We start from the raw sequence: 12316 nt of genomic DNA, 5'->3' as shown, positions 1-12316 counted from the left end.
AAAATTACAAAAAGGCTGTGCCGCTGAGCTGCGTTCTGTATCAGTGTGCAGTCGCACACACATACATACAGCTAAAGCCCGCTGGTCACATCGTTACACAGACGCGCACAATTTACCCACACAAACAAACATTTCATATACCCTATTGCTACACGACATACGCTTCACGATACACATGTTTTAATTTAAAACAATAACGACCACATCCATTAACTTATGTATATTATCATCAATTGTCGTTTATTAGCTCGATAAAATACTATGAGTACACATAAACAAAGCAATCTCGATTGAATCCATCTAAGGAAATGAATAGGACAGATAATTTGTCTAATTGCCGCTGTCACTTAAGTTTAAACTTAGAAACGAAGCAAGCACGTCATAGCACTAGTCCTAAGGTCGGGGGCGGCGACGGCGCAGGCGCCCTGGCACAGGCCGTCACGCATGCACGTCAAACTAGTATCATGACGTCACGGCCCGCCCGGCAAAATTACAAAACCGGCCGGTCGGTTGTAGCACCGCGCGGCGCGCCAGCAAGCGGCGCGGGTGTGGTGCGGGCGAGCGCAGTGGCGGACGCGCTGTCGACCGACCCCGACGTATCACGTACCGTGGGCGGCGTGTTCACGCGGCGCGCGGGCCGGAGCGCGGGTACTCGAGCACGCGACGAGCGGCGCTACGGAGCGCGGGCGCAGGTGCTCTGAGCGCAGCAGCCTCCGCGCGCCGCCGCCGCCACTCACCGCACTCCCCGCGCTACCCGCGCCCGACACTACGCACCGACATCAACTATTTATCTCCCGTGCTATGCTGGCCCTCCTGTCCGAGGACGTTGCCCACTGTCCACTCTCAAGTGCAACTTACGAAAAAATACTACTTCTTCTTTTTGTAACATTAGAGACAAATTTTCGAATCGTTAAGTCGGTTAAACTTTAAATTGCGAATCTGTTTATTCATACCTTTCACAGAAAGGAAGGCTCCCATTTTTATCCAAAAAACTTTAATAGATGAATATTCTTAAATAATCAAGAAACAAATAATAATTAATCTCGCATAGAGGTAAGACTGCTAACTTTGAGAAAGTGGTACAAAACAAAATCGCTAAGGCACCGCCTGAGGCGACGAACGCCCTGACAGCCACGACTGCGCCAATAGTACATAATATAATCGATGAAGATAGATAGGTATCCACAGCAAAATCATTCAAAAACTAACAATCAGGTGCCGATTACACAATCTTACGCAATCGCCAATAATGAAATGCGAAGTTAAGATTTTTCTCTGAAAGCACTGTCCTGATTTTGTTGGTTGGTTCCTCACACGAGACAAGATGTACACGCGTTGATGTCTTTTAAATGGAAGGAACAGCCTGTATCAACCGATTGCCTTGTTTTAGTACAAAGGAATTAAATAATACAAGATGTGCCCTCGGAGCTGTTGCAGTGTTAAATTTAATAAATATAGGTACTTGAAATATCTAGTATTGGCAGAAATTTATTGTGAAAAAATATATTTTATTGATCGGTATCTGTAGCTTCCGTCATTTTAAGAACAGAAAATTTGATGAAATTGAAATTGATTTTGCAGTAAACCATTTTTTGTAAAAGTCTTCAATTTACAAAAACAAAACTTCTACCTTATTACTGTTATTATTTACTAATATATTTAAAGATCAGTAACAATAAATCCTAGATCCACTACATATTGGTACGAGGGAGTCTCCGAGTGGGATAAGATGGCGCTATTTATATCTATAACTTCTATAAGATCCGCTAAACAAGACGCGCGAATAATTTGAAGTAGAAATAGGTACGATAGTTGTCCAAAGACTGTTGGAACCAAACACCGATATACAAACTTACATAATATGTTTATACATACATATATGGACGTTACCTAATCACTCAGTAGAGAGCATATAAACCTGTTACCACACAAAATTTTGCCCGATGTGGAAATCGAACCCACGACCCTCGGGGCTAACAACCACGGGCATAAGTTGTTAATATACAATGTACACCTACCTATAGATAGATACTTAGTAATGTACAAGGAATGCGGGAACTTTACTCGGTCCTTTATAGCCAATCTAGAGATAAATCTCGTACATTACAGAGCGCCGCCTCGATATAAGAACGCTGACGATTATTTAACTTCCCAGAATTATTTAAGTGATTGGTGAAAGCGACACAGGTGTGTACGGAAGGATAAATGTTCAAACTTAATAACCATTGTCTTGGCATGTTTAATGGTAAATTGTGAAATCTGTAGTCTAAGCTAGGAATATTTTGTAATCACCTTTTTGCTCTGTAGACTTTGTAAATTAATTAATTAATATCGCAACATAAATAGGAGATAAGGTTGGCTTTTTAGAAACATTGCTTTTAAACAGATATATATGCAATAAGTTATGTTTTTCTCGACCTTAACTGTAAACCTCATATCCATTATTAAATTAAATGGTATCCTAAAAAACTGAATCACAGATAACTTTAGTAAATTCAACCACTTGAAAATTGAAATTATTGATATCTCTACTGAACAAACGATGATAGTCCAATCAACAAACGGCTATTACAGTTTTAGCCTCAGTTCAACCAACCCTACGCTTAGGTAGGTACTTCAGAACGCATGGCAAACCATAACATGCTGGTCAGCAGCAATAAACTTCCCATTTGTTAGGGCCGAGACATAGTGGTTTAGAGATCAATGAAATAGCGGATAAATTAGCCAGGAATTCGGCCTTTGATCGATCCTAAGCTTGCCTCTGGCCTCCCTAAGAGCTTACTAACATCCGAATTAACTCCTGAGCGCCCATTAAAAGCAGATCGCTCCGGAAATAAACTATGAGAACTGCATGTGAAAGCCATAATCGGTATACCAAAGCTCTCAACGTGACAGTTTATAAAAAAAAAACGAAGAATTGTAACAAGGACCTAAAAATGACACTGTAGGTCACTAATACTCTTGCACAAGCTAGGCCTCGCGACTAATCATACCTGGCGGTCGTGTGAGGAAGAAACTCCACTTCTCATACGGGTAGTAAGAAGTGGAGTTGATTGACATGATTTACAGACGGACTGCCGTGATTTAGGCAGCTTAAGATGCTCATTCCTCAAAGAGCATGTTCTCTGGCCCAAGGTCAAGATTATATATTCAAGAGAGTGAGTGAGAGAGACTGCTATTAACAATATTAATGAGATAGCTACAACATATTTCAAGTTTATTCATTAGAAGTACATCTTTGAAAATTAAGTGTCTACTAATAAAAACAACCATTGGGGAAATTTGTTGTGAATCTTTCTGTAGGTACTTTTTAATATTTGCCTACAGTGTTTTATTTAGCTATTTCGTGATGTTCATTTATTAATTGCAACAAATAAATAAATATATTCACTTCACTACACCCTATATGAATTAGGGAAAAAAACGCAGAAGGGTAGGTAGAAAATTACGAGATGAATAGCAATTTCTGAAGAAAGCCGAAACCCGTCCATCTAATTATACACGTTATTTTCTTTTAAGATTCACAGACTTAAAATACAATGTGTATCGTATTTTTTATTTTGTTACAAATAAACTTCCTTAACAAATTATCTACTTTAAGACTCATAACGCACCACATTCTCCAACAGATGTAAAACAAACATTTATGTGTTCGATAGTAAAAATCAGCAGTCTAAGACCGGACAACGGCCATTTCTTATTGCAAGGCAAGAAATCTTTCGAGTATATTTTCGTGATTGGGAGACAAAAAAATTAATTCAAACAATGTTTTCACTTTATTTAATTTAACATTTCTGTGCTAGACTTTGTTGAACGCAGCAATATCGACACTTTGTACCTGGAAAAAACATATGCCAAATGCTAGAGTATAAATGTAGAACATATCATATTTTAAGTTCCATAATAAGTTCTAGAAAGTTTTCTACAATTTTCAAATGCTAAAATCGACATTTGACCTAATTTATTCATATCATGTACCAGTATACCAATAACAAAAATTTGTAAAAGGTAATTATGAAATGATATTTATTAAGTAAAAAAAGCATTGCTGTCACAATGTGAGATATTAAACATTAATGTTTCCATACTAACATCGCATTATTTTCAAATCTGTCCTTTACATAAGATGTTTTTTTATTTATTGCTTAAGTGGGTGGACAAGCTCACAGGCCACCTGGTGTTAAGCGGTTACTGGAGCCCGTAGACATCCACAACGTAAATGCGCGACCCACCTTGAGATCTAAGATCTCAGTATAGTTACAACGGCTGCCCCAGCCTTCAAACCGAAACGCATTACTGCTTCACGGCAGAAATAGGCAGGGTGGTGGTACCTACCCGTGCGGACTCACAAAAGGTCCTACCACCAATAAACAATTGGTTCTCACCAATATAAATGCATGATGTCATATGTGGGTATTAGTTATACATGAGCATATTACAATTCATAGTAAGATAGTCATTTATTATAACTCCAAATAACATCCGGTTCCCTATTCTATTAAAGAACCGTGAATTTCGTAAATTGTCAGAATATTTTAAATGAATCTCTCTGATCTCGTATGTTCATTTTTTTTTAATTTAATAAAATGGTAAGCAAACTTATAGCCTACACGGTGAGAAGTTACTGGAGCTCAGAAAAAAGCCCCTCCTCATTTTGGCATGTTGACCGTTACAACTGCATTAATATAAGGGCTTTCTAGTCCTATACAAGTTCATAACAGGCACTACATTGAATACTTAAGCATCAATATTTGATATTAGCTGCCATCTATTTATCATTACAATTTTTTCTATAGTACACTGAACACTTACATAGTCTTCATTTTTCTCGATTTCCTCAGTAAGCCAATCAATAGAAACCTTATCATCTTCAACAACACAGGAAATTTGCAGCTTATGGATACCATAAGCCAAAGGCACTAGTTTAGCGGCACCCCACAAGAGGCCATCAGTGCTGATTGACCTTACAGCTTGTTCCAAGGCTGCCATATCAGTCTCATCATCCCATGGCTTTACATCCAGAATAATATTCGACTTTGCAATTAGCACTGGCTCTGTGAAATAATTATTTTTAGATTGGTTATTAATACTATACTTTTATACTATTTATCATAATATGTTCTAGTTATTTTTTAGAAATTCTTAATATCAGCAAAATGGTAATTTTAAAGGTCATAAATATGATTTAAATGTTACTATCGTAATCAAGAATGATGAGATTCATAGAAAAGCTTAAGTAGCCAACAAGCACTGGAAACTTGAAGGGATATTGTATGGCATGGTACTTGGCCTGAAAACCTGAATGACAATCATTCTTATCCAAGCATTGTATTATGAATGTATTAAGTATGTATGTTAAATATTATGTATGTAATAGTTTTGGAATGCAGACCACACCCTAGAAAGTGTAGAATGTTATGCCTACAAAGTGACTGAGCTAGGGCACAGCAGTATCCAATCTGTCACTTTAGAAACAGATCAGCACAGAGATGCACAGTAGATGCACAGAGGAGCAAGAATTATGTTTATAGCCTACTTTTAGCTTTCTTTGCATTATATGCAGCAAGACGCTCTTCCTTTATCTTAGCTGCTTCAGCACTCTCCTCTTCATCATCTGAACCAAACAAATCAACATCATCATCTTCGTCATCCTTATCAGTAGAAGCTGCTGCAGGTTTTTCTGACTGCACCTGAAAGGTAAATGACAAATATATTTAGTAATACAATAGTTATTTTGTACATTTAAAATTATTGCATTTTACATTTAAGAATAGACAATATTAAATGCTTGAAATTGCCAATTTTGCTGATAAGACTCTGGAAACTCTACAGTGGAATTAACTTTAGACTTAACTTTGAAATTAACATGGTTTAGCAACAGATATGGTTTGGCATATAATCTTTCCCATTGTCTTCCAAATCTTGAAAAAAGATCACCCTGTTTACAGAATATACAGGGTATATATTTCATGTCAGCTTATCATACAATGAAAATCCATGAAGTTGCCATTTCACAACACTGGCAATTTGTAACGTAATTTATGTATGCTGGTAATAAATTCTAAGCTCAAATAAATTTTATTATATTGAATTATATTTTCAAATTCAGTCATTTCTTTATTGTTTAGAATTTTGATTTCACTATATTTGTATCCTTTTCATCAATATCTACAAGATAAAATTCGAGTATAAGTATAAGAATTCTGTCACACGAATACGAATGCCACACATACGGCTCACAGCATTAATGACGTCTACAGAGTGAACACTACAAACGAACGTAAAACTCGTTATTAGTTTGAATGCTTCTGATATGGAAATTTTAATCTAAAAAATCAACCTTGTGGTCACTTAAAACTAAAGTAAACAACGACGCATTAAAGGTGATTCAATCTACTGCTGAGTTGCAGTAGCTTTCAATGTTAGCTTCAAACAGACTTTTTCTTTTCCAGTATGTAGATGCAGTACAAAATGCCTTTGAAGAGTTTGTTGGCTTCCATGACGTCCGGTGCATTCGTATCTAGCGATGCACCAGTGTTCGAATCCCGCAGGCGGGTACCAATTTTTCTAATGAAATACGTACTTAACAAATGTTCACGATTGACTTCCACGGTGAAGGAGTAACATCGTGTAATAAAAATGAAACCCGCAAAATTATAACTTGCGTAATTATGGTGGTAGGGCCTCCTGAGTCAGCACGGGTAGGTACCACCAAACTGCCTATTTCTGCCGTGAAACAGTAATGCGTTTCGGTTTGAAGGGTGGGGCGACTGTTGTAACTATACTGAAACCATATCTCAAGGTAGGTGGCGCATTTACGTTGTGGATGTCTATGGGCTCCAGTAACCACTTAACACCAGGTGGGCTGTGAGCTCGTCCACCTATCTAAGCAATAAAAAAATATGTAATACTAATGTCCCAAATCTATTATTACTTTCCCCTTATAAATTCAATGCTTACTAGAATACAATCAGAGGTGATACTGCTGGATGATTCCAAGGTTTCAACACGGACTTGCAGGCTGATGACTAAATTACGTAAATCATCTATAGCCTTTTTCAAATCCTTGTTTTCGTTTTCTAAGCTGATGACTTTAGTACTGAGCTCTGTATTAGGAACACCCGCCAAAGTTGCTACACTATCCATCTGAAAAAAAAAGTGAATACTATACTCTCTATTGCACTACTCGACATGAAAATCCATTAATTAATTAGCATGTTTATATAGGCATATTGAAATACGACAATAAATTTAAATAAATGTTGTATACTAATTTACAATACTAATTTTCTACAGTAAAATAAACAAGAATGATTCTCTAATATTTCATAGCACAAAAAAGCCAAGCCAAAAATTGCTATTGAAAATGGCCTCTATTGCCTTTATTTTATATGAAATGAACTGAGCCAAAATTTTATTGTTTTACTTATTTCAATTTCACTTTATTTTATTAGTTCAACGTAGATCTCATGCAAAATGTAATCTAGCCATTCTCAAATACAATGTGGATTGAACGGATTATTTTAACACAAGCAGAAAACTATATTAGCTTTCTAATGACGTTAGAATTACTTGTCACTAATATACTCATATTTGATAAACCTGAAATCTAAAGCAAAAGCAGCTAGTGGACATGTTCTCTGTGTCGCAGAGTACCCTGCATATAAGCTGATTTTTATTTGTGTTATAACATAAAAAATGAGAAATTAAAACTTTGTCTTTGCTTATTGAAACAATAACCTTACACACAGATATTTGACAAATAAATACTGTGACAAATCTAATAAATTTGTGTGAAGCAATGTGTGAAATATAATAAAACAACATCTACTCACACATTCTAAAGAATTTTTAATATGCTGTCTAGCCTTTGCGACTTCACTGGCCAATGATGATCGAGCTAACGATAATGGTGCTTGGACCTACAAAATCATCATTGAATTACGTTAACTATCGACAAACTCCATTCTTTAAAGTATAATTTATAGTATTACTCAGATGAAAAAATGTATGAATAATTTTTTTTATTAAAAACTTACCTTCGACAAAGATTCATAATAAGCTTTTTCAGCATCATTGTAAACATTCCGGTCTAACCAAACCTTCTCGTGTAATAAAGCAGCCATGCTAAAATATTAAAATGAAACTACTTAGTACTCATTTAAGCATTTTTAAGTATAAATTGATGATGAAAAATTATTCGATGAACGTGAAACGATATTTAATTGTGGATTAATTAATCACCATATTATGTAAAAAATTGAGCGAAAATAAAGGCGGTAGCAAAAGTTTCAAACCTAAGCTAGGTTATCTCTAAACTACCTACCTACGTGTTTCTTGTCATCTAATAATTTTAAATATTTACCAACCTGATTATTCCAAAATTTAGATTTGAATTGTATTTAAATACAATAAAAAAGTTGGTTTATATAATTAAATTGAAATTTTACGTACCTAAATAAACTTAATAGAGCATTTAAGAACAAGCCTAACAGCCGTTCAAATGATGACGGAAACTAAAAAGATAAAGACAACCAAAAACAATTGACAAGTGCTAAAAATTGAAATGTGTCCAGTGTTGTTAGTTTCGTCTATGGAGGAAAGTTCTATAGTTTCTTTTAATGAGAGGCAAAAGAATCACAGAACGGATATTTATCTCTTTTATAAAAAAAAAATTAAGCCATTTCTGTACAAACATAAAAATCATTCGCATTACTGAAATTGTTGTCCGAATCTCGTTCCGCAAAACGAACTTATCATTTTTTTGTATTGGAGTTCATGTTTTCCAGTCAAGAAATGAAAGACGATTTGTTAAAGAAGTAATCACGAGTGACACAAGTCTTAATAGCACAGATTTACATTAAATGTAATAAGAATGGACAAAACAGGTTGTGTTTGTGTTATATCATTAGATAGAACCATAAATATACGAATATACATTATGAAAGCATATATAAATACATTTGGCGGAAACGCGAGGAGGGAAAGTTTTGTGATTTGATTTATTTTGTTAATTCAGTGTTTCTTCAGCTTTAAATGTGTAATAGTGATGGCTTATTTTCTGTGTTACACCTGTGGAAGTTCCCAAATGTAGAAAAATATATAAAAAGATAGACATACTTAGCATCTCGAGCTATTTCAAAAAGTCCTCTAAAAAGTCTCACTAAGCAACCACCATTTTACTGAGACTTTGTTTCACCTCATCTTATCTAGCTTCACTTAATTTCATCCCAATTAATTGAAATCTCAAATAAACTAACTTCGTCTCATTTTATCTCATTTCTTTCCTCCATATCAAAACGATAAGCTTTTTTCTTTTTGGGACAATGACCAAACCGCTTGCGACATTTTTTCATTTAGAGGTTATACGGGGTATGTAGGTCTTGACGGTCTGCAGATGTTAGAAGCAGACCGCAGGCCCAAAGATAATTTTACGGCCACCCACCAAACGCCTAACGTCGCACTCTTAACCTGACAACCGAGATCAGAACCCGGGCGAAGTAGGGGGTTCTCGCAGTTAACACTTCAACTAGACTTGACGGGTCAACAAGGCAATCGTCGACAACTAAGAACGCTGGTATCCACGGATAGTTGGCGCGCTTGCTGGACTTTCGAAATATTCTCTTGGGTCAGAACCAGACTGCCAGGTCATTTATCTTCCTGATTGCAACGCGTTCGCTTTCACCGTCCACGTGCATTTCACGTAGCACGTGGCGTAGCGTCAACCCTCTCATCTCAACTTCTGATCATTACCGAGAGGAAACTGCCTCCTTACACGCCCCGGAGACGACTGAGGACTAAAGTCCAGCGAAAGCTCTTCCTTGTCCCCAGCTTGGCGACAACGGGTCGGTGCGGAGAGGGATGAGCTATGTCTCTCTCGTTCCACCGCCTGCTCCTATAAAATGGTGGATACACAGAAGTCGAGCATCGCCTTCCAGGACTTGTCGCTACCGAGTAGTGCCGAGCATCGTAGCCATGACAATCGGCATTCGCTGCCGATGTCAGTCCTATTTGTGCTACGAGGACATGCACTGACCCAGCCACGGGGGGCAGTACTCGAGCGCATCCTCCACCGTATCCTTGTCGCAGTCATAATTCTGTGAAGTGGAACATCATTGTTAGTTCCCTTCGGGCAACGTGGCATAGGTACCGTCCGAAACACCCATAGCCAGTGAGCACGTCCGTGAACCGAAAAGTGAGACGATCTCAGTCGCGGTTCATCCAGTCCACGAGAACCTGGCGCACCGCCTCACAGTGGGTCGATACTGTGATTTTAGTGACTTAGGGACCAACTTTGTTTTTTTATATTTTTTTTTATGTAGATAGATAGAGCTCATTAATCTCAATAATAATTGTTTTGGGAAAAAATTACAAAAACTTTATAGTTTGGTCAGAAAAATGTGTTTTGTGATTTTTTTGTATGGAGCGGGTCACATTAAATTAAATTCCTGCTAAGTACCGCGAGGTCCCGCTTTGAAACTTTATTTTCCTTATACCTTGTCTAGTCTACTATCATTTGATGCTATGAACACGTGCATAAAGTTGCAACTCTGCCAAATAAATGGATCGAAAAAAATTAATAAATACATAGAATAAAAACCTTTATATTTTTTTTCGTAAGTGCTTTTAAGTTAAATTTGATATGGATTAGTAAGTAAAAGCACGTAATGATACCCATAATTACATAATACCTAACAACAATACATTTAGTAGGTCTCTAATTAAGCAATCTCTCTAATTATTAGGATAGTTAACATTATTTAATGAGGATAATTAGTTAAGCAGCCATTACTGGGTAGTAGAAAATATAGTAAACATTTGTTTGTCTCTGGAAGTATAAAGTGACCATGCTTATTATATACTAACTAGTGTTCGTTTATTCGTACTACTACTAACATCCCGTGATTGTCGTTGTGATCTTGCTGTTTCCGTTATAATTGATAATTTTGTTAACAATTTAGAATTAAGATTTTAAGAGAGCAACTACAGTCGCTGTCTGATAATAAAAAAACTCTTTCAATTCCTACAAAATCAAATAAACGTGACCGAAGAGAAAAATGTTGAGCTCCAAAAATTCTGTACGCAATTTTGTTCAAATATAAGTGCAATATAGAAACGAAGTAGTCGCATGTTAGCACAGTTTATAAGAAAAAAATGTGATTGGTTAGAATGTGCAATAAACTGGCCCGAAGGAATGATACCTGAAGCTATCAACACTGCACATGAAAGGCTCGAGATTTCTAATACTGAAGATGTTGAAAATGTACCACCCTCAAATGTACTACAGAAGCCTCGACATCTATTTTTGCACCTCGAAAACCTTTTGAAGAATTGGGATCCAGGCAAAAACGAAGACGCATTGAACAAATTTACCAATCGCTTTCGTTATCCCCGTATGAAATGACATCATCATTCATCATTCTTTCCTATTACCCTCTGCTGGGGTGTAGGGCTCGAATCAAATTTTTCCATTTATATCGGTCTTGGGCAGTCTGTTCTAACTCCTCCCACGTCATGCCCAAGACCCCTAGCTCCTGCTCCACCGAGCGACGCCAAGTTGTTCTGGGGCGGCCTCTCTTCCTTTTGCCAGACACTTTCCAGGTCAGTGCTCTCTTTGATAGGTGGGTATCGGGCTTTCTCAAAGTGTGACCAATCCAATGCCACTTCCGCGTAAGGATCTCCTTCTCCATTGGTGTCTGCTTAGTGATGAGATGCGGATGAAATGAAAGCTACTACAATTGCTAGTTTGAGAAACACTAGAAATGAAGATGTAGGAGAAATAATGAACCACTTGTCAAATCACCCCGAAGATCTAGAAAAAGTTAAGGAGTATTTAATTACAAGTAAAGTGAAAAGTAGTACATATTCTCCCGATGAGGCAATATTAGTTTCACTTTTTTTTTTTTTTTTTTTTTTATTGCGTAGATGGGTGGACGAGCTCACAGCCCACCTGATGTTAAGTGGTTACTGGAGCCCATAGACATCTACAACGTAGACGCGCCACCCACCTTGAGATACAAGTTCTAAAATCTCAGTATAGTTACAACGGCTACCCCACCCTTCAAACCGAAACGCATTACTGCTTCACGGCAGAAATAAGCAGGGCGGTGGTACCTATCCGCGCGGACTCACAAGAGGTCCTACCACCAGTAATTACGCAAATTATAATTTTGCGGGTTTGATTTTTATTACACGATGTTATTCCTTCACCGTGGAAGTCAATCGTGAACATTTGTTGAGTACATATTTCATTAGAAAAATTGGTACCCGCCTGCGGGATTCGAACACCGGTGCATCGCTTCAACACGAATGCACC

General features: G+C 37.2%; 2 protein-coding genes across 16 annotated transcripts in view; both read right to left on the bottom strand.

The window, feature by feature from the left end:
• The window catches only part of grh (grainy head), a 123674-nt gene extending 122927 nt beyond the window's left edge, over positions 1–747 (bottom strand). For all 5 annotated transcript variants that reach the window (XM_089727400.1, XM_089727402.1, XM_089727401.1 and 2 more), the window contains exon 1: positions 608–747. The gene's annotated coding sequence lies outside the window, so the exon portion shown is untranslated. The remainder of the gene's footprint in view (positions 1–607) is intronic.
• A 3010-nt stretch (positions 748–3757) lies between these two features.
• eEF1delta (elongation factor 1-delta) lies at positions 3758–8592 on the bottom strand. Of its 11 annotated transcripts, none has more exons than XM_089727408.1 (7): positions 8455–8589; positions 8040–8127; positions 7836–7922; positions 6961–7146; positions 5537–5690; positions 4813–5054; positions 3758–3838 (listed from the first exon to the last, which is right to left on the bottom strand). In XM_089727408.1, the coding sequence occupies exons 2-7, from the start codon at positions 8124–8126 to the stop codon at positions 3800–3802; spliced, it is 795 nt and encodes a 264-aa protein (XP_089583534.1). In that variant the 5' UTR covers position 8127; positions 8455–8589; the 3' UTR covers positions 3758–3799. The 11 variants fall into 11 exon arrangements, with proteins under 11 accessions (XP_089583534.1, XP_028038875.2, XP_089583532.1 ...); XM_028183074.2 differs by having other exon boundaries at positions 8370–8528; XM_089727406.1 differs by having other exon boundaries at positions 3758–5054; positions 8455–8592.
• Positions 8593–12316: the final 3724 nt, after the last annotated feature.

This window comes from Bombyx mandarina, chromosome 05, assembly GCF_030267445.1.
Source record: "Bombyx mandarina strain Sakado chromosome 05, ASM3026744v2".
NCBI lineage: Eukaryota > Metazoa > Arthropoda > Insecta > Lepidoptera > Bombycidae > Bombyx > Bombyx mandarina.
This window is presented reverse-complemented; position numbering and strand designations above follow the sequence as displayed.

Bases quoted from the DNA above. Each gene is read 5' to 3' on its own strand.
- eEF1delta (XM_089727406.1), bottom strand. From the start codon at position 8,126: ATGGCTGCTTTATTACACGAGAAGGTTTGGTTAGACCGGAATGTTTAC. The intron at 7,147-7,835 runs GTGAGTAGATGT...TTTTTTTTTCAG, and splicing joins TTAAAAATTCTTTAGAATGT to ATGGATAGTGTAGCAACTTT. The intron at 5,691-6,960 runs GTAAGCATTGAA...TTTACCTTTCAG, and splicing joins TCACCTCTGATTGTATTCTA to GTGCAGTCAGAAAAACCTGC.